This window comes from Chiloscyllium punctatum, chromosome 3 (assembly GCF_047496795.1).
Source record: "Chiloscyllium punctatum isolate Juve2018m chromosome 3, sChiPun1.3, whole genome shotgun sequence".
Lineage (NCBI taxonomy): Eukaryota > Metazoa > Chordata > Chondrichthyes > Orectolobiformes > Hemiscylliidae > Chiloscyllium > Chiloscyllium punctatum.
This window is the reverse complement of record NC_092741.1, coordinates 63,017,909-63,036,672: the sequence shown is the minus strand read 5'-3', so window position 1 is coordinate 63,036,672 and position 18,764 is coordinate 63,017,909. Positions and strand designations below refer to the sequence as shown.

General features: G+C 40.7%; 1 protein-coding gene across 1 annotated transcript in view; it reads left to right on the top strand.

Annotated features, from left to right (window-relative positions):
• Window positions 1–18,764, top strand: part of map3k5 (mitogen-activated protein kinase kinase kinase 5) — a 186,942-nt gene that overhangs the window by 110,002 nt on the left and 58,176 nt on the right. Inside the window, exons 15-17 of the mRNA XM_072554378.1 lie at window positions 7,084–7,217; window positions 9,367–9,494; window positions 11,641–11,777. Of these exons, the coding sequence (XP_072410479.1) occupies window positions 7,084–7,217; window positions 9,367–9,494; window positions 11,641–11,777 (399 nt within the window). The remainder of the gene's footprint in view (window positions 1–7,083; window positions 7,218–9,366; window positions 9,495–11,640; window positions 11,778–18,764) is intronic.

Here is an 18,764-nt window from a genome sequence, read left to right as displayed (position 1 = left end):
TGGGAAGGGGATGTAATTGAAAATAGCTGATGAACCAAGACCAAGCCCACAAAAAAACCTGTTGAACTTAATGACGGGAAGTTATCAAGAGCTTGTAGCCCAGCCTCCTGCCAGCCAAACAGGCAACCTGGTCAGTGGGTGAAAGAGTGAATTACTTTGTAGCAGGAAGTCTTAGCTAGTGAACTTTGAAAATATTCAGGTAATTGGTAAGAGATTTGTCATCCATAAAAAGAAACGATTGGGAGAGCTGGAGATCAGGTTTGAGGTAATGGTGAGGTTTGAGAGAAGCTGATTAGGACAGCAAGGGAGATACGAAGATTTGGACTTGATAAATAGAAAGAAAGAAAGCTTCCAATGTGTATTCTGGGGAAAGTATCCTTGCTCCTCCATGCCCAACAGGAAATACTGAGAAAATCACTTGGTTTAGGGAGTTGGCAGCTTCTGAGTTTCCAAGCCCAATAAAACTTGCACAGCATGAACTGGTTTCAAATCAGGCTCCCAGTTGGGACCCACATTAAATATTTTAATATACACCCCACCTGTCCGCAGTGAAATACTTGATAGATGGCAGGTCACAGAGATATACAGCACGGAAACTGATCCTTTGGTCCAGTTCATCCATGCCAAGGTGTTTTCACCGTGGAAGGTATCCAATTCATCTCAGTCATGACACTTCCTCACTTTGATTCATTTCCTTTTCAATTACACAATTTATTTGTGTCTCATTTTCATACTTAAAACCTCTTCACAGAAATACGTCATTTTATTGGTTAAATTAATTTGTCTCCACTTGTCTTCTCCTGAAAACCCTCTAGCTGTAGCTATGACCAAACTAACACAGTCCTGACTGGTTTCCCAATGTTACTGTCCATAATCCTGAGGGATACTGAAACACTGCTGCCTTTGTCTTACTTCACACTAAGTCCTGTTCACCTATCTCTCTTCTCTTCTTGTCAAGTTATATTGGCTTCTATTCAATAAATGCCTTTATTTTTAAAACTTTCTTCCTTGTTTTCAAGTCCCTTCGTGGCATCATCCTTCCCTATCTTTGTGAGCTCCTTGGACTTTTGTAGTCACTCAGGATATCTGTGCGTATCTACTCTTGGCTTCTCAGCCATCCCTGATTTGAATCACCCCACCATTGGTTGCCCAAACCCTGAGCTCTGGAATTTCCTGCCTCCACCTTTCCATATTACTTTCTGTTTTTAAAACATTACATACCTATTTTGCCAAGCTTTTGATTATCTCACCTAATATCTAATTTTGTGACTTATTTGGCTTTATAATGCTTTTACCAAAGGCCTTGTTCGATTTATTACGACAAAGGCACGATATAAAAAAAGATAAATGAAATGTTGAAGGGAATGGTTAATATAAACAGGGAAGTCTTCCTAAAACTATCCAAGTCACTCATCAGATTGCATTTGGAATACAGTGAACAAATTTGGCCCCTAATGTAAGGAGAGATATACTGATATTGGAGGCAGTCTGAAGAAGGTTCACTCGGTTGATTTTGGGTATGGAAGATTTTTCTTGTGAGGAGAGGCTGTGCACTTTGAGAAAGCACTTGTTGGAACTTAGAAGAATGAGTGAGTATCTTATTGAAACATATTAGATTCCTCGGGGACTTGACAATGTAGATGCGCTAAGGTTATTACTCCTAGTAGGAGATTCTAGCACTAGAGGGCATAATTTCAGAGTTAGGGGTCACCCATTAAAATGGAATTAAAGAGGAATCTGTACTCTGACAGAGGTGAATCTGTGGAATTATTTACCCCAGAGGGTTGTTGAGGTTGGATCATTGAGTATATTCAAGGATAAGACCGAATTTTAAGATAATCAAGCATTATGAGGGAGAGGCAGGAACGTGGCATTGAGGATCATCAGATCAGTCATGAACTTATTGAATGGTGGAGCAGACTCAATGGGCTGAATGGCCTACTACTGCTCATCCATCTTATAGTCTTATAAATATGTTATTAGCTTCTGTGTTTTGGGATTAAATGCCACAAATTGGATTTAGTAATTAATTTTGCATTTTTCAGTGGGTTAACTTTAGGAATTACAAGACCGGTGTAAATATCTAATTAAGTTTTCTAGCCCAAGATATCAGAATTTAACCAGGATGTGAACAGGTTGAATGTTTTTGTCATATGCATTTAGAACTCATGAGATTTGATCTGAAGATGATACTTCTTCTGGCCTCAAACCTTGATCACTTTGTGGGGATATCCTTCATGGTTTTACTGACTTCTTAAAAAATGAATCTTATTCACATTTTCAGTAGTTTGGTATGTCTGACAGATATATTTTCTAAAATTCATGCCCCTTTGTTTTGTTCACTTGGTGCATTATCCATGCTGAACAGTACATGTAACTAAAGTCATCAAATTTTCTTTCTTTGACACTTCAAAACCATCACCATTTATTCAACATTTTTGCAATCTCCATCACTTGCACTAGACTTGATCCTGACTTGTACTTTCCAAATGTACTTTAAGTAATTGTTGATATCTATATTTGTGAATTATCCAGTCAGGAGTGATGCCTTTCACGTCAGATGTATTGTTAATTTTTTGCTTTCAAATTAGGACTTAACCAAAAGAATGTAATTACAGCTGAAATTATGCGAATTGATGCAACTAAATTGTGGTCCTATGGGATTGGATGTGTTCCAAACTGGACTCCTGGTATTATTGTAAATTGCTGAAATTGTACCAGATAGCAAACACATGTCTGGGCTTAGAGTGGGTTCCAATCTGGATGTCAGCCAATATGAAATGAGGTTGAGTTCATTCACAAACTGTCTTCCTTCCATTTTCTAATAAATGGCCAGAACAGAATTCCCAATGCCATTGCAAATTAATTTTCACATCATATTTTTACATCTGAGAGCTTGACTTGACGGTCCCAAACAATGTAATGGCAGTCTCTTGCCAAGAGCTTCATTAGATTTTTTCATTGAGCTTTTTCTGTCACAGCATTGTTATTTGTCTGTGAGCTTTCATTTTTCAAGTTTATTTGTTTCTGTAGGATTTTATTACAGGACTTGAAAGGAATGGAGTTCGGCCTTCTGCAACCTTGCATATTATATACTCTTGATGGCACCTTTGATTTGTTATATCCTACTGTTTGAGTTTAAGAATTTCAGAATTGCAGTTGGCTGGTGGGAGATTTTGTAGGTAATTTTAAACTTTGTTCATGGGTTTTAGGCCTGTAAATAAGGATAAACATCTGTTTGAAAATATTTAATGTCTTTTTGTTGCAACTTTTCAATCAGTGAGTTTCCAGCAACAGTTGTGTAATTTGTTACAGTAAATCCTTACAGCCCAGTTTGGACTAAGCTGTTTTCCTGGAGTTTGCAGAACTCACTGAGGGTGGTTAACTGTTAGGTTTACTTTTACTTTAAATCGTTTGTGTCTCATATGCATTCACACTCACTTAACCTGTTTAACTTCCTGTGGGTGGTGATGGTTCGTGACTGGAATATAAATTAGCAATGTTTTTTGCCAATTCTAATTGCCTAATTAATTTTTCCATAAGCATTTTAAAAAGGAAGTGAAGTGAAAGTGAGGCATTAAATAAAATTGAAGTTGAACCAGGTTAATACATTATATAAGTATTGCCTTCAAAATAACTTCAATAGTTCAGCGTAGCACTGTAGGCAAAGGCTGTATGTTATTGGCCTCTCCACAGCCCCACGATAAAGTAGGTAAGTTCCGCTTGCTGTCTCTTCTAAATCTCTTGTATTTAGTTTTGTCTTAATGTTCTCATGTATTCACTCTACCTTTTTACATTCACCCATAGTTTAAATTCTAGATTATCTCTGCATTTTTCTCATGCACGATAATGTTCTAGTGAACCTGCATTGAGAACTCATTCTAACATCTGTCTCTGTATATCCTTCCTCTCGTGTGGAATTTGTGGCTGTGTACAATACTTTAACTGTGATCTTATTGTTTCTTACTAGGTCATCATTCCTGCTGGGTATTATACTTTCAATCTGCATAATAAGACTGAGAAATCTGTCAGCTTCTTTTTGATCTTGTCAAACTGAAATGCTATTTTCTATGTTCTGCAGACCTGCACTCTGACCCTCCCTCTGCTCTCTGAGGGCACCAAAACAACTTCCACTCACCACTGTAAACTTTAACCAAATGAATCACCTTACATTGACATTGAGTTTCATCAGCCACTTCTAAGCCCCTTTCCCCAATTATTTCTTTCCAGTTTCCCTTCAGGTATCTCATATTTTTCCATCACCTTCTTTCAATCTAATTTCAAATAGTCTGTGTACAAAGTGAGCCTCTGGGAAGAACTGCCCTCCACTCTTCCCATGCCCCACAAGCCAATTATTTCCTTTCTCCCATTTTACAACACCAAGTGCATTTTTAGAAACATCCCAAATTGTCGAAGTTCACAAGTGGAAAGTAAATCTGCATCTTAGTGACTTCAGAGGCTACCAACTGAGCCGAGAGTTGGCACTTTTTCAAAAGGTCAATTTTCTATGAATCATAAATTGATGACAGCAAAGAAGGAGACTATTGAACCTGTCCAGATTCTTCTGACAGAGCAGTGAATCTATGAAACTGTACCATAAAGGGATGTCATTATGTATATTTAAGCCTGAGGTAGACAGTAAGGGAATTCAGGGCTGTGTTAAAAGGCAGAAAAGTGGAGTTGAAGATTGCCAGATCAGTCCTGAATTCATTGAGTGACAGCAATCTTGATAGGCTGAACACTTTACTACTTCTTATAGTGTTATAGCTGTAATATTTGGCTGGTGCTTAGCAAAAGCAATTTAACTAGTCCCACACCCTGGCATTCTCCTCATAGGCCTTCATTTCTTTTTGCCTTCAGGACTTTGAGCAGCCAGGCTGACTGAAGAGATAGAGAGATGTGTAGAAATTTAATATCAATGGAAGGTTCACCGTGGCACTGACCAGGAGAAGGGAGTCACCAAAAGGAAGGCTATCTGCCTTTTCCTTTATCCCCAGATGTTTAAAAATGTGCACCTTTCTTTTAACTGGTCTTCACGTAAGCAGAATGACTGAGAGGTCACAAGTCCCTCTCCACTACTCTATTTTACCTTCAGTAAAGACGGCAGGTTAAAACATAACCTTACAAATCTTCTCAATTTTTGATTTCCTTTAAAGGGCTGTGGGTGTCATTGGTTAGACTGGCATATGTTGTACACCTTATTTGCCCTTGGTGTAGGTGAGCTACCCTTTTGAATTTGCAGTCTGTATGGTGTAGATAAACTCCCGGTGCTCTTAGCAAGAGAGTTCTGTAATATTGTCACAAACACAGCAACAAAATGGCAATTGTGTTCCAAACTAGTTAGGAATTCTGGAAATAGAAACGTAGATAACCAAAGCATGGCAGCAATGGTGAACCACGATAAAATGTTAGTTTGTCCTCACCTGGACAGCGTACTTTAGGATGGACGTGAAATCATTCGAGAGGGTGAGGAAAAGATTTGCCAGAATTCGGGTCTAATTTAATGCGGACGTGAAACATCTTGCTGAAGGTTTTTGATTTTTCACACTAGTAATTTGTAATGGCCTTCTTTCTGGTAAGTTGGAGCTTGTAGTTTAGTTTGGGAAACTTGGTCAGGATAGACAGGTTGGACTGAAGTTGACTGTATGACTATTATACTCTTCTAACGTGACAGTTTGTTGAGTCATGCCATGAAGGGAATAAATTCACACCTACCAATTCAGGTACTGGTACTGATTGTTACTAGAGAGAACATCAGTTACAGTGGGATGGTGGGAAACTTAACATGGGGTCAGTCTATTTACCTTAATGATTGGCTTGTTATAAATTTCACAAGTTTACAACTGGGGGCTAAAGAAACAAGTGATGAGCCTCTTTCCCATGCAAATCACAGTCCAATTGACAATGTAGATTGGACCCAGTTGCAATTTTATTGAACATGGTGGAAGTTAAAGTGAAATTACATGACTCATATGGATTGGATGTCTAAACAGGAAATGACCAGAAAAATGTTACCAATATATTTTTCATTTATGGGTCTAGACTATTAGCTCCTCACAAGCTTTGTCAGCCCTACCTTATATCAGCACTGTGGCCTATCTCCCATGAGTACATTTTTTTACATTCTTTAACAAGATGTGGGCATTACTGTCCAGGGCAGCATTTATTGCCCATCCCTGTTTGCCCAGAAGGCAATTAAGAGTCTGCCACATTGTTGTCAGTCTAGAGTCACATAGGACGGATTTCCTTCCCTGAAGGGCATGAGTGAACCAGATGCGTTATTACAATAATCTGTTTACAGTGTTTACATGGTCATTATTTGGCTAGCTTTTTATTCCAGATTTTTTATTGAATTCAAATTGTATTATCTGCAATGGTTGAATTCAAACCCATATTCCCAGAATATTAACTTGGGGTTCTGGATCATCGCTCCAGTGACATCACACTGTGCCACCATCTCCCACTTATCAATGGCCCTCTTCTGACGTTAATTGGCTGATATTCTTGAAGTGAAGTGCAACAGGTTGCTTCAAGATTAATGTTTGGCATCCTCTGCTCACCTGAAAATTCAACTAAGGCCAATGCCACAAAATCATAATCACTCCTTCTTGCGCACACATTGTCTGCAGGAAGATAATGTAATAACAGAATGTTTTCAGGTTACAGCATGTAGAATTCAAACAATCTGAGGCTTGGTGACCACTTTTTTTTGTGTGTGACAGGTGATGTGCCTGAGTAGTGCAGCATGCAGAATGGAATGCTCATCAATACACTTCGCAAATTGGTTCCTGAATGTCAAAATTGACCCCACAAAGTAGAATGTGATAGTCCTTAAATTGCAGTTTGGAGCTCTGTTTGTTGAAATGTTTACATGATGCATCCCCATTGTGAACTCTTGACTCAGATTTTCCTGTTATCAAAGCATGACAAAGGAGGTAAATGTATGTAGAAAAGAAGTAAGCAATTATACGCCAAGATTATTCATGTGTAGATTAATTAAGCTGTAGAAGAAATGTAAGTACAAAAAAGGAAATTGATGAAACTAGAAGGTGAACAATTTTTTTTTTCTTTTGTGCCCAACAGTACGATTATGAATATGATGAGAATGGTGAAAAGATGGTGCTGGGAAAAGGGACATTTGGAATGGTCTATGCAGGTAGAGACCTCAGCAATCAGGTCAGAATTGCCATCAAAGAAATCCCGGAAAGGGACAGCAGGCAAGTAACTGTGAATACCTTGAGAGAGGAAACAATTGTCTGTGTAAACTGAATGAATAATGTGATATCAGATATTTTATCAAGTTAGCAATCTTGAACTGTAGCATGAGAAAAACCTAGCATTTGGCAACGAAGGCATTTTTTTGTGACAGTGGATATATTGAGAGATGCCATTAGTAGCAAGGTCTCCAAATAAAAATATTCCTTCCTTTAAAAAGATCTAAGGCACTAGATGTTGCCATGGTTTCACAATATCCCTAGATTGATGCAAACACATATTGTGTTTGACCGTTGACTCATGCTCATGGTGAAATGGGCCTACAGTACAAAAATTAGTTGGCACTAATTTACCATTCTCTTGACAGTATAATGTAGTGAGGATGCCCTTCTGAAGCTGGGAGCTGATGCACATTGGTATAGATCGACAAATCTTCAGTCCTTGGGTGAAAAGCTTTAACTTTGAATTGTACAAGATGGAGGGGAAATACTTGAGAACAGAGCCAACTTCATTTTCTTTCTGTCAATTTAAATGAAAGTTAAATCAAATGGGCTTCATTTTGATGGAGAACCAGACTGCTGAACCCAGATTTTCTTCCTGTGCAGCATCTGGTTATGTTTCCTGCCCAGGCACTGAAGACGAATGTTTATCCCATTTTTGGACTGAGCAAGGTGAACTGCACTGTACATCTGGCTTTGCTAGGAATACTCAGTGATTTATCACCAGTACAGCCAGCTTTTCAGTGATAATGCAGAATCTAGTATGGAAAGAAGGAAAGGAAATAATTTATCTATATAGACCCTATCGTAACATCAGCAAGTGTCTCAGCTAATTAATGCAGGAATTTTGAATTGGAATAATTGCTAAATTTCACACTGCAAGATCCTAGTGAGATAATTTCTGGAAAAATCTTTTTTGACATTGTTGATTGAAAGATAAACAGTAGTCAAAATACCAGGAAAACTCCCTGTTCCTATTTATCGATGCCAAATGATTTTTTCTGTCCATCTGAATGGGCATATAGATTTTAATTTAATGAATTTTTGAAAGATGGTGCCTCTGTCAATGCAGCATTCCCGCAGCACTGCAGTGAAGCATTGGCCTAGATTATGTGCTCAAGTCTCTGAAGTAAGACTTCAAACCGTTTTCTGTAGCCGAAGTGAGCATGTTAACATCTTGGATAGATTTTCCCAAGAACTTCAGAGACCCAAAATCAAGGGTAACAGAACTGGTTCGACAATTATCCAAGGCTTCCTATTTGGTTGCCTGCAGCCTTGCCATTTCACTAAGGACAGTGGCAAACTCTCAGTGTGTGACAGGGCTGGCAGCTCTGAAACCTCGTAGCAAAACTTGGAGAGCTGGGTCTTGCACACCACCTTAGACAGCAAGACGCCTCAGAGCATTAAATAAAAATGTGCAAAGCAGAGGTCAAACTGTTAGGGTCCTTGGCAACAACATGTAGAGGTGTAGAGATGCCCTTCCCTGCCTGTACCCTCCTCTTTGGCCATGGCTCCCTGGTTTGCCTTGGGTAGGCCATTTCCCCATGCAGCAACCTCTTCACTGTCAGCAAGATGTCCATGTGTCAAGCAGCCATTATTGTTACTAGACATCTTTCCCAAAGAGGTTGGGACTGAATCAAGGAGCCATCCTACCTATGCTTCCCAATGTTTCTCCAGATACCCACCACATTACCAGGAACCAGGAAAATCCTTCAGCCAGTGACTATATCCAGATGCATTTGGACTGCTCCTTGCTTCAAGCTGCTGTATCCTTGGTTACCTCGGTCTATTCGCCACAGAATATTCTGGATATCATCAGTCTAAGCTTTACAGCATCTTGATCCTAGTCATCCTCTACCCAGCTTTGGACATAATTGACAACTTGGCATCTTGACTCAATGGTAGCACAAAGTGATAAACTGAAGTGTCATCTAAAGACCTCGACATTATTGGTGGCCAAGCAAATTTAGTAAGGTCCCAACTCTTTAAAAGAGTGCATTTTCAGATCTCGTACTACATGGGCTCTATTCCTACATGTAGATAAATTCTGCTCCAGTCTATTTTTTTTTGAAAATGTTAAAATTGGATAAAGTAGGTTTGTGATTTTGGTTATTAAGGGACTGATCTCCTGTGTTTCTGTCGATGTTTTCAGGTATTCCCAACCTCTGCATGAAGAAATTGCTCTCCATAAGCACCTTAAACATAAGAACATTGTGCAATACCTGGGCTCTATTAGTGAAAACGGTTTCATTAAGATCTTTATGGAGCAAGTTCCTGGAGGTATTTTTTGATTATATCCATTTTAAATGTGGTGTTCTGATCTAGGTTCATCCTGAGTTTTGGGAAAGTTTTGAAAGTGCAGTGTGTTTAAGTTAAATGTCATGCCATCAAATTTTTTTTTAGTCATTTTGTGGTGGATGAAACTTGAGAACATGAATTTCCATATAACATTTTTAACACTATCAGTTTATTGAAATATCTTTTACAGAATATTTGAGAGATAGTGACTTCTATCTCGATTTAAGTTAACCATGTGGTTTTGTGCCTGATCATGTGTGCACTTTCGGTCGCTTGTATTTGATCCATGTTTTCTTCACAAAGAACATGAAGCCTTTTCTCCACAGATGGGTGGTATTCAAATGATTGATGCTTGTGTCCATTAGAAAATCAATAACACATTCTTGTTAATATAATCACAACAGCTCATTGGTCAATCCCAAGGCTTGGATTTTCCAATGGGGCAATAGTTAACCGTGAAGTTGGACTGGATTTACACATCCTGATCATAGGACCAGGAGTAGGCTGCCATTAAATAGGGTCATGGCTGATGCAACATTCCCCTTGTCCATTTTCTTGCCCTTTGCTGTAACCCTTGATTCACCTATTGAGCAAGACTTAATCTATTTCAGTCTTTAATGTGCAAAAGGACCCTGCCCCCACAGATCTCTGTGGCAAAAGTTCCAAAGATTCTCAACCCTCTGAGAGAAGAAATTCCTCCTCATCCCAGGTTTAAATTACCACTCCGTTATTTTGAGACTATGCCCTCTGCTCCTAGATTTCCTCATGAGAGGAAACATCCTCTCAGCATTTACCCTGTCAAGCCTCTTAAGAATCCCTGTATGATCCAATGAGATTATCTCTCCATATTCCAGTAAGTGGAGTCCCAATCTGTTTAACTGTTGCTGGTAAGACAATCTCTCCATACCAGGGATCATCTTAATGAACCTTTTCTGGACTGCCTCCGGTGCATTGGTATCTCCCCTTAAATAAGGGGATCAAAACTGCTCACAGTACTCCAGATGTAAGCTCACCAGTACCTTGTACCGTTGCAGTAAGCTGGTCTCCCTGCTATAGGAGAGATGTTGTGAAACTTGAAAGGGTGCAGAAAAGATTTGCAAAGGTGTTGCCAGGGTTGGAGGGCTTGAGCTATTGGGAGACATCAAGTGGACTGGGGCTTTTTTCCCTGGAGGGTTAGTGACTGAGAGGTGACCTTGTGGAGGTTTGTAAAATCATGAAGGTTATGGATAGGGTGAATATACAATACTTTTTCCCTAGGGCAGGGGAGTCCAACATTAGAAGGTATAGGTTTAAGGTGAGGGGGAAAGATTTTTAAAGGCAACTGAGAGGCAATTTTTTCACGCAGAGGTGATTGATGTGGGTATGGTATGAGCTGCCAGGGAAGTGGTGAAAACTGGTACAATTATAACATTTAAAAGGCATCCGGACGGGTATGTGAATAGGAAGTGTTTAGAGGGATATGGGCCAAATGCTAGCAAATGGAACTAGATTTATTTAGGATATCAGATCAGCATGGACCAGTTGGACCGAAGGGTCTGTTTCTGTGCTGTATGATTCTATGACTCTCCTTGTCTACATGGGTTTACTAGATATTCAGTTGTTTTTAGTCTTTGCTGTCAGGTGCAAACTGCCTGCTAATGCTGCCTACGAAAGAGTTGGCCATATTTCAAATCTTGAACACCTTGAGAATGTGGCAAGACGCAAATGAAGGTGTTCCTCTCCTTTCTTCAGCATTAATGTGATTGTTCTGTTTTGAATTACTTAGTTGAAGTTTAGGAAGAATAGCTACTGTGAACCTTGTAGGTTGCCAGTCTTAATTTCTATTTTGTGCAAATTAAAAAATAATTTAATGTACGCCATTAATTTCACAGGGATTCTCCAGATTGTTCATTATAATTTCAATTGAAAGTTTGCTGAGACCTTAGAGAAATAGTGGAGGTAACCATTAAACTATTTCTCCATGAATTCTTAGATCTTGAAAAAACGTCATACCATCTGATTGCAAGAACACCCACAGAAATTCACACACGTGGTATTTGTCCAGTGGTCATTTGTACTGCTATGTTGTTTTGATATGTTCTTGTGTACATGCTGATATGCTCTTGTTTCTTTATGTCTGAATGAACAGGCAGCCTTTCTGCCCTTTTACGATCAAAATGGGGTCCCTTGAAGGATAATGAACAAACCATTGGATTCTATACCAAACAGATCCTGGAAGGATTGAAATACCTTCATGACAATCAAATAGCTCATCGAGATATAAAGGTAAACTGTGGCCAATGAGCATTAATTATGTTTCTAACAGAAGATATGCATTTGTTTCAATTTTGAACATATACCTTCTTGAAACATAGAATCATAAACTTCAAAATACAGAAGAAGGCCATTTGAACCATTATATCTGTACTGGCTCCCGAAAGAGCTACCCAGCTAGACCTGTTCTCCAGCTCTGTCTTTATAGCCTGCTACATTTATCACTTTCAAATACATAACCAACTCTCTCTTAAAACCTTATATGGAATCTACCTCCACCACTCTCCCAGGCAGGGCATTCCAAATGCTAACAACTCTGAGTAAAGGAGTTTCTCCTCATCTCACTCCTAGCTTTCTAGCTGACAATCTTCTTTATCTATCACTATACAGCTCAGTTGCTCAGCACCCACATTTTCAACGAGGCCATTGCCACCACCTTCTAATTTGGTAAAGTCAGAAGCAAAATACTCACTTAGTACGTCTGCTATACCCTTTGCTTCAGTGAGCTGCTTACCCTGCTTGTTTCTTATGGGTCCCATTCTATCCTTCACTAACCTTTTATAATTAATATGTTTGAAGAACATTTTCCTGTTTGTTTTAGCACGGCCTGCCATCCTTTCTTCAAGCTTCCTCTCAGGCTAAGGCTGGAATAAGAAACGCTTTCTTGTGCATTTGAGATACTTTTCCTGATTTCTGTTGCTATTATGATTCTGGATGTATAATATGCCTCCCGTTTCTTCCTTATTTACTCATCAATGTTCCTATATTCCAGGATACACCAGCTTTGCATACCTTGTATTAATTTCTCATGGGTTAGTTCCTAGTCTGTACCCCATTCATCTCTCTTTTTTGAAAGTCTCCCAAGTTCTATTCACGATAGATGGTGCAATCATTTTCTCAAGTGGGTGAGAGGCAGGTGGATCCATGGGACTGAACTCCATTTTTAGGTCCTTTTACCGAATCCAGGCTGGGTTGTTTAAGTTTCCGTGTGAAATCAGTTTGGCAAGCAGCAGGAGTTTTCTCACTAAGCAGAGGCCTCAAGTACAAGAGTTGCCAAAAATGAGCATTCTCACTCAAAAATGTTATCGTGGTATAAGTGAATCCCTTTGTGGTAGTGGAGAATAGAGTGTTTTTCTGAGGTCCTTCAGCCACATTCTTGGTTAAGAGCAGAGGTGCAAGAGTAAAATGTTCAATTAATTCAGTAGGGGAGACCAAAGAAAGATCACTCCCTGCCACTGGGAATCAAATACCAGGAGATCATTGACTGTGAGAGCATTCTGGGGAAACTTTTCACTTTTCTCAATATTCAGTGCTCTATCAGATTGGCTGCCAGTTATACTCTTTACCTAATTTTCTTGCCCTACCAACAGGGAGATCTGTGGATGGCAGACCCAATATTGCCCATTTCCTGTCATCATTCAAGATTTGTAATTACTCTCACCGCCAATGAACACAAACAACAGTGCCATTTTGTATCCACTCGTATCTCTTGGCATGGTGAGGTGAGGCACAGTTCTTGCCTGTTCTCAGTGGGAGATTAGATCAAAGCTGCCTTCAAATGGCAACAGTCTCCTCAGCCATGGCACAGCACAGTCGATCAGGGGCTAGCACTGCTACCTCACAGCGCCAGGGATCCAGATTCAATTCCGCCCTCGAGCGACTCTCATTGTGGTGTTTGCGCATTCTCCCCCACCGTCTGTGTGGGTTTCCTCCCACAGTCCAAAGATGTGCAGGCTAGGTGGACTGGTCATATTAAATTGTCAATAGTGTCCAGGGATGTGCAGACTAGGTGGATTATGCATGGGAAATGCAGGGTTAGAGGGATAGGGTAGGGGGTTGGGTTTAGGTGGGATGACTTTGGAGGGTCAATATGGACTTGATGGGCCGATTAGCCTGCTTCTACATTATAGGGACTCTATAAAAAGCACATAAATTCTGGCAGGTTTTCAGAATTTGTTTCTTTACTGTCAACGTGTTTTTTAAAAAAGTAAACCCTACAACAAGCCTTTCTTGGTAAAATAGCCTATCAAACTCCTACAGTTTGCAGGTCATATGCCATGATAAGCTCAAGCCTTTTAATTAGTTTATTCTTCACAGGGTAGTGTATGACACTTTGAAAATGGATCAAATTCCATTTTGTACCTCATGAGCATCAAGTCGTCTAGTAATGATATAACATAGCATGAATATTTTAAGACCCTTCTTCATTTTAGACACACAAGCCTAAATAGAGATCCACCCAGTAAATAATTGCAACTTGAAAAGCTAATATTTTTGCATTTTGTTGCTGTCGATGAAAATGAAATCGTCATATATTTTTTAAAAAGCATTTATTCCGAGTCCCTTGTGGTGCAACCGTTGATTTGATTGTAACATAAAGAAACACTGACAAATTGATGATTCTGCATACCAGAGTCATACTACTTAGTATGTTGGCAACAGAAGTGGTGCCTGACTGGAAATTGGATTGTATAATATATTCCCCATCTCCAACCCTTGTCCAGCTGCAGGACAGCAGTTTGCACTGAGGACTTCTTGATCTTGGAAAATTGGCAGGAGCTGACCACGTTCCTTCAGTTTTGGATTCCTACCAGCTCCAGCCACATTTAAACTCTGAATCCCTTCAGTATCCCCATGGTTTTTCCTCTGTTACTGTTAATCCCCAGGGTCACACTTAGTTTCCCACAAGCTGCATTTTCCTCATTTTCTGCAAAGCTAATATGTGAGACCTAGTAAGACAAAAAGCACACTGCTGCAGATGTGACAAACCTGAAATTAAAACTGAAGATGCTGGAGAAGTTCAGCAGGTCTGGCAGTTTAGAAACAGACCCTTCGGTCCAACCAGTCCATGCCGACCATAATCCCAAACTAAACTAGTCCCACCAGCTTGCCCTTCGCCCATATCCCTCCAAACATTTCTTATTTAAGTACTTATCTAACTGTCTTTTAAACGTTGTAAACTGTGCCCTCATCCACCACTTCCTCTGGAAGTTCATTCTGCACATGAACCACTGTGTAAAACCAAAAACCTGCCCCATATGTCTTTTTTAAAATATTTCTCCTCTCACCTTAAAAATATACTCCCTAGTCTTGAAATCCCCCATCCTGGGAGAAGACATCTGCCATTTACCTGATCTCTGCCGCTCAAGATATTATAAACCTCTAAAAGGTCATCCCTCAACCTTCTACCCTCCAGGGAAAAAAGTCATAGCCAACCAACCTCTCGTTATAACACAAACTCTCCATTCCCAGCAATAAGACCATAAGACATAGGAGTGGAAGTAAGGCCATTTGGCCCATCGAGTCCACTCCGCCATTCAATCATGGCTGATGGGCATTTCAACTCCACTTACCCGCATTCTCCCCGTAGCCCTTAATTCCTCGAGACAACAAGAATCTATCAATCTCTGCCTTGAAGATATTTAGCGTCCCGGCCTCCACTGCGCTCCGTGGCAATGAATTCCACAGGCCCACCACTCTCTGGCTGAAGAAATATCTCTGCATTTCTGTTCTGAATTTACCCCCTCTAATTCTAAGGCTGTGTCCATGGATCCTAGTCTCCTCACCTAGTGGAAACAATTTCCTAGCGTCCACCCGTTCCAAGCCATGTAATATCTTGTACATCTCTATTAAGTCTCCCCTTAATCTTCTAAACTCCAATGAATACAATCCCAGGACCCTCAGCCGTTCCTCATATGTTAGACCTACCATTCCAGGGATCATCCGTGTGAATCTCCGCTGAACACGTTCCAGTGCCAATATGTCCTTCCTGAGGTGTGGGGACCAAAACTGGACACAGTACTCCAAATGGGGCCTAACCAGAGCTTTATAAAGTCTCAGTAGCACAATGGTGCTTTTATATTCCAACCCTCTTGAGATAAGTGACAACATTGCATTCACTTTCTTAATCACGGACTCAACCTGCATGTTTACCTTTAGAGAATCCTCGACTAGCACTCCCAGATCCCTTTGTACTTTGGCTTTACGAATTTTCTCACCATTTAGAAAGTAGTCTGTGCTTTTATTCTTTTTGCCAAAGTGCAAGACCTCGCTTTTGTTCACGTTGAATTCCATCAGCCATTTCCTGGACCACTCTCCCAAACTGTCTAGATCCTTCTGTAGCCTCCCCACTTCCTCAGTACTACCTGCCTGTCCACTAACTTCGTATCATCTGCAAACTTCGCTAGAATGCCCCCAGTCCCTCGCATCCAGATCATTAATATATAATGCGAACAGCTGTGGCCCCAACACTGAACCCTGCAGGACACCGCTCGTCAGCAGCTGCCATTCTGAAAAAGAACCTTTTATCCCAACTCTCTGCCTTCTGTCAGACAGCCAATCCTCAATCCATATCAGTAGCTCACCTCGAACACCATGGGCCCTTACCTTGCTCAACAGCCTCCCGTGTGGCACCTTATCAAAGGCCTTTTGGAAGTCTAGATAGATCACATCCACTGGGTTTCCCTGGTCTAACCTACTTGTCACCTCTTCAAAGAATTCTAACAGGTTTGTCAGGCATGACCTCCCCTTACTAAATCCATGTTGACTTGTTCTAATCAGACTCTGCTCTTCTGAGAATTTAGAAACCTCATCCTTAATGATGGATTCTAGAATTTTACCAACAACCGAGGTTAGGCTAATTGGCCTATAATTTTCCATCTTTTGTCTTGATCCTTTCTTGAACAATGGGGTTACAACAGCGATCTTTCAATCATCCGGGACTTTCCCTGACTCCAGTGACTCTTGAAAGATCTCAACCAATGCCTCCGCTATTTCCTCAGCTACCTCTCTCAGAACTCTAGGATGTAGCCCATCAGGACCAGGAGATTTATCAATTTGAAGACTTTTTAGCTTTTCTAGCACTATCTCTTTTGTAATGGCAACCATACTCCCTTTAATTGTTGGGATATTACTCATGTCTTCCACTGTGAAAACTGACGCAAAGCACTTGTTAAGTTTAGATTACAGTGTGGAAACAGGCCCTTCGGCCCAACAAGTCCACACCGACCCGCCGAAGCACAACCCACCCATATCCCTACATCTACCCCTTACCTAACACTACGGGCAATTTAGCATGGCCAATTCACCTGACCTGCACATCTTTGTGACTGTGGGAGGAAACCGGAGCACCCGGAGGAAACCCACGCAGACACGGGGAGAACGTGCAAACTCCACACAGTCAGTCACCTGAGGTGGGAATTGAACCCGGGTCGCTGGTGCTGTGAGGCAGCAGTGCTAACCACTGTGCCACCGTGCCGCCCTCCTGCTATTTCCTTATCTCCCATCACCAGGCTTCCAGCATCAGTTTGAAGTGGCCCAATGTCTACTTTTACCTGTCGTTTGTTTCTCATGTATTGAAAGAAACTTTTACTATCATTTCTAATATTACTGGCTAGCCTACCTTCATATTTGATCCCCTCCTTCCTTATTTCTCTTTGTTATCCTCTGTTTGTTTTTGTAGCCTTCCCAATCTTCTGATTTCCCACTGCTCTTGGCCACTTTATAGGATCTCTCTTTTTCTTTAATACATTTCCTGACTTCCTTTGTCAGCCATGGCTGTCTAATCCCTCCCTGGATATTTTTTTTTCTTGGGGATGAACCTCTGTACAGTGTCCTCAATTATACCCACAAATTCCTGCCATTTTTGCTCTACTGTCTTCCCCACGAGCCTCTGCTTCCAGTCTATTTTAGTCAGTTCCTCTCTCATGCCCTCATAATTACCTTTATTTAACTGTAACACCATTACATCCAATTTTGCCTTCTCTCTTTCAAACTCCAGACTGAACTCTACCATATTATGATCGCTGCTTCCTAAGTGTTCCCTTACTTTAAGATTTTTTATAAAGTCTGGTTCATTACATAGCACTAGGTCCAGAATAGCCTGCTCCCTTGTGGGCTCCATGACAAGCTGTTCCAAAAAGCCATCCTGTAAGCATTCCATGAATTCCCTTTCTTTGGATCCACTGGCAATATTATTTACCCAGTCCACCTGCATATTGAAGTCTCCCATGATCACTGTGACCTTGCCTTTCTGACATGCCTTCTCTATTTCCTGGTATGTGTTGCGTCCCTGGTCCTGACCACTGTTAGGAGGTCTGTACACAACTCCAATTATGGTTTTGTTGCCTTTGTGGTTCCTCAATTCCACCCACACAGACTCCACATCATCTGACGCTATGTCATTCAGTGCCATAGATTTAATTTTGTTCTTAACTAACAAGGCAACCCCACCCCCTCTGCCAACCTCCCTGTCTTTTCGATAAGTTGAAAATCCTTGGATGTTTATCTGCCAGTCCTGACCCCAATGTAACCAAGTCTCTGTGATGCCTACCACATCATAATCATTCACTATGATCTGTGCCATTAGTTCATCTGCTTTGTTATGAATGCTACGAGCATTCAGGTAAAGTGCCTTAATGCTAACTTTCTTATCATTAGAGATATTGGAAGTCATATGATGTCCTAAGCTATCCTTGCTTTTTTCTGCATTCCCAGTCTGCCTCAATTTTAAATCCGCCTGGACACATGCTATCCTGCTGCTTATCTTTCCATTTAACTCCATACTCCCTGTCGCTTTCACTTTCCCTTCCGCCCCCCAACTCAGAAGTTTAAAGTCCTACTGACCACCCCATTTATCCTCTTCGCTAGAACATTGGTACCTGATCGGTTCAGGTGGAGACCGTTCCCACGGTACAGATCCCCCCTGTTCCAAAACTGATGCCAGTACCCCATGAAGTGGAATCCCTCTTTCCCACACCAATCCCTTAGCATGGTATACCTCTAAGCAATAACATGGTATACCTCTTCTGAACTCTCTCCAGCTTAATAATATCCTTCCCATACCACGGTGACCAGAACTGCACATGGTATTTCCAGAAAAGGCCTCACCAATGTCCTCTACAATCTAAACTTAACGCCCCAATTCCTATACTCGATAGTGTGAGCAATGACTGCAAGCGCCTTCTTAACCACCCTACCTATATGTACGCAAACTTCAAT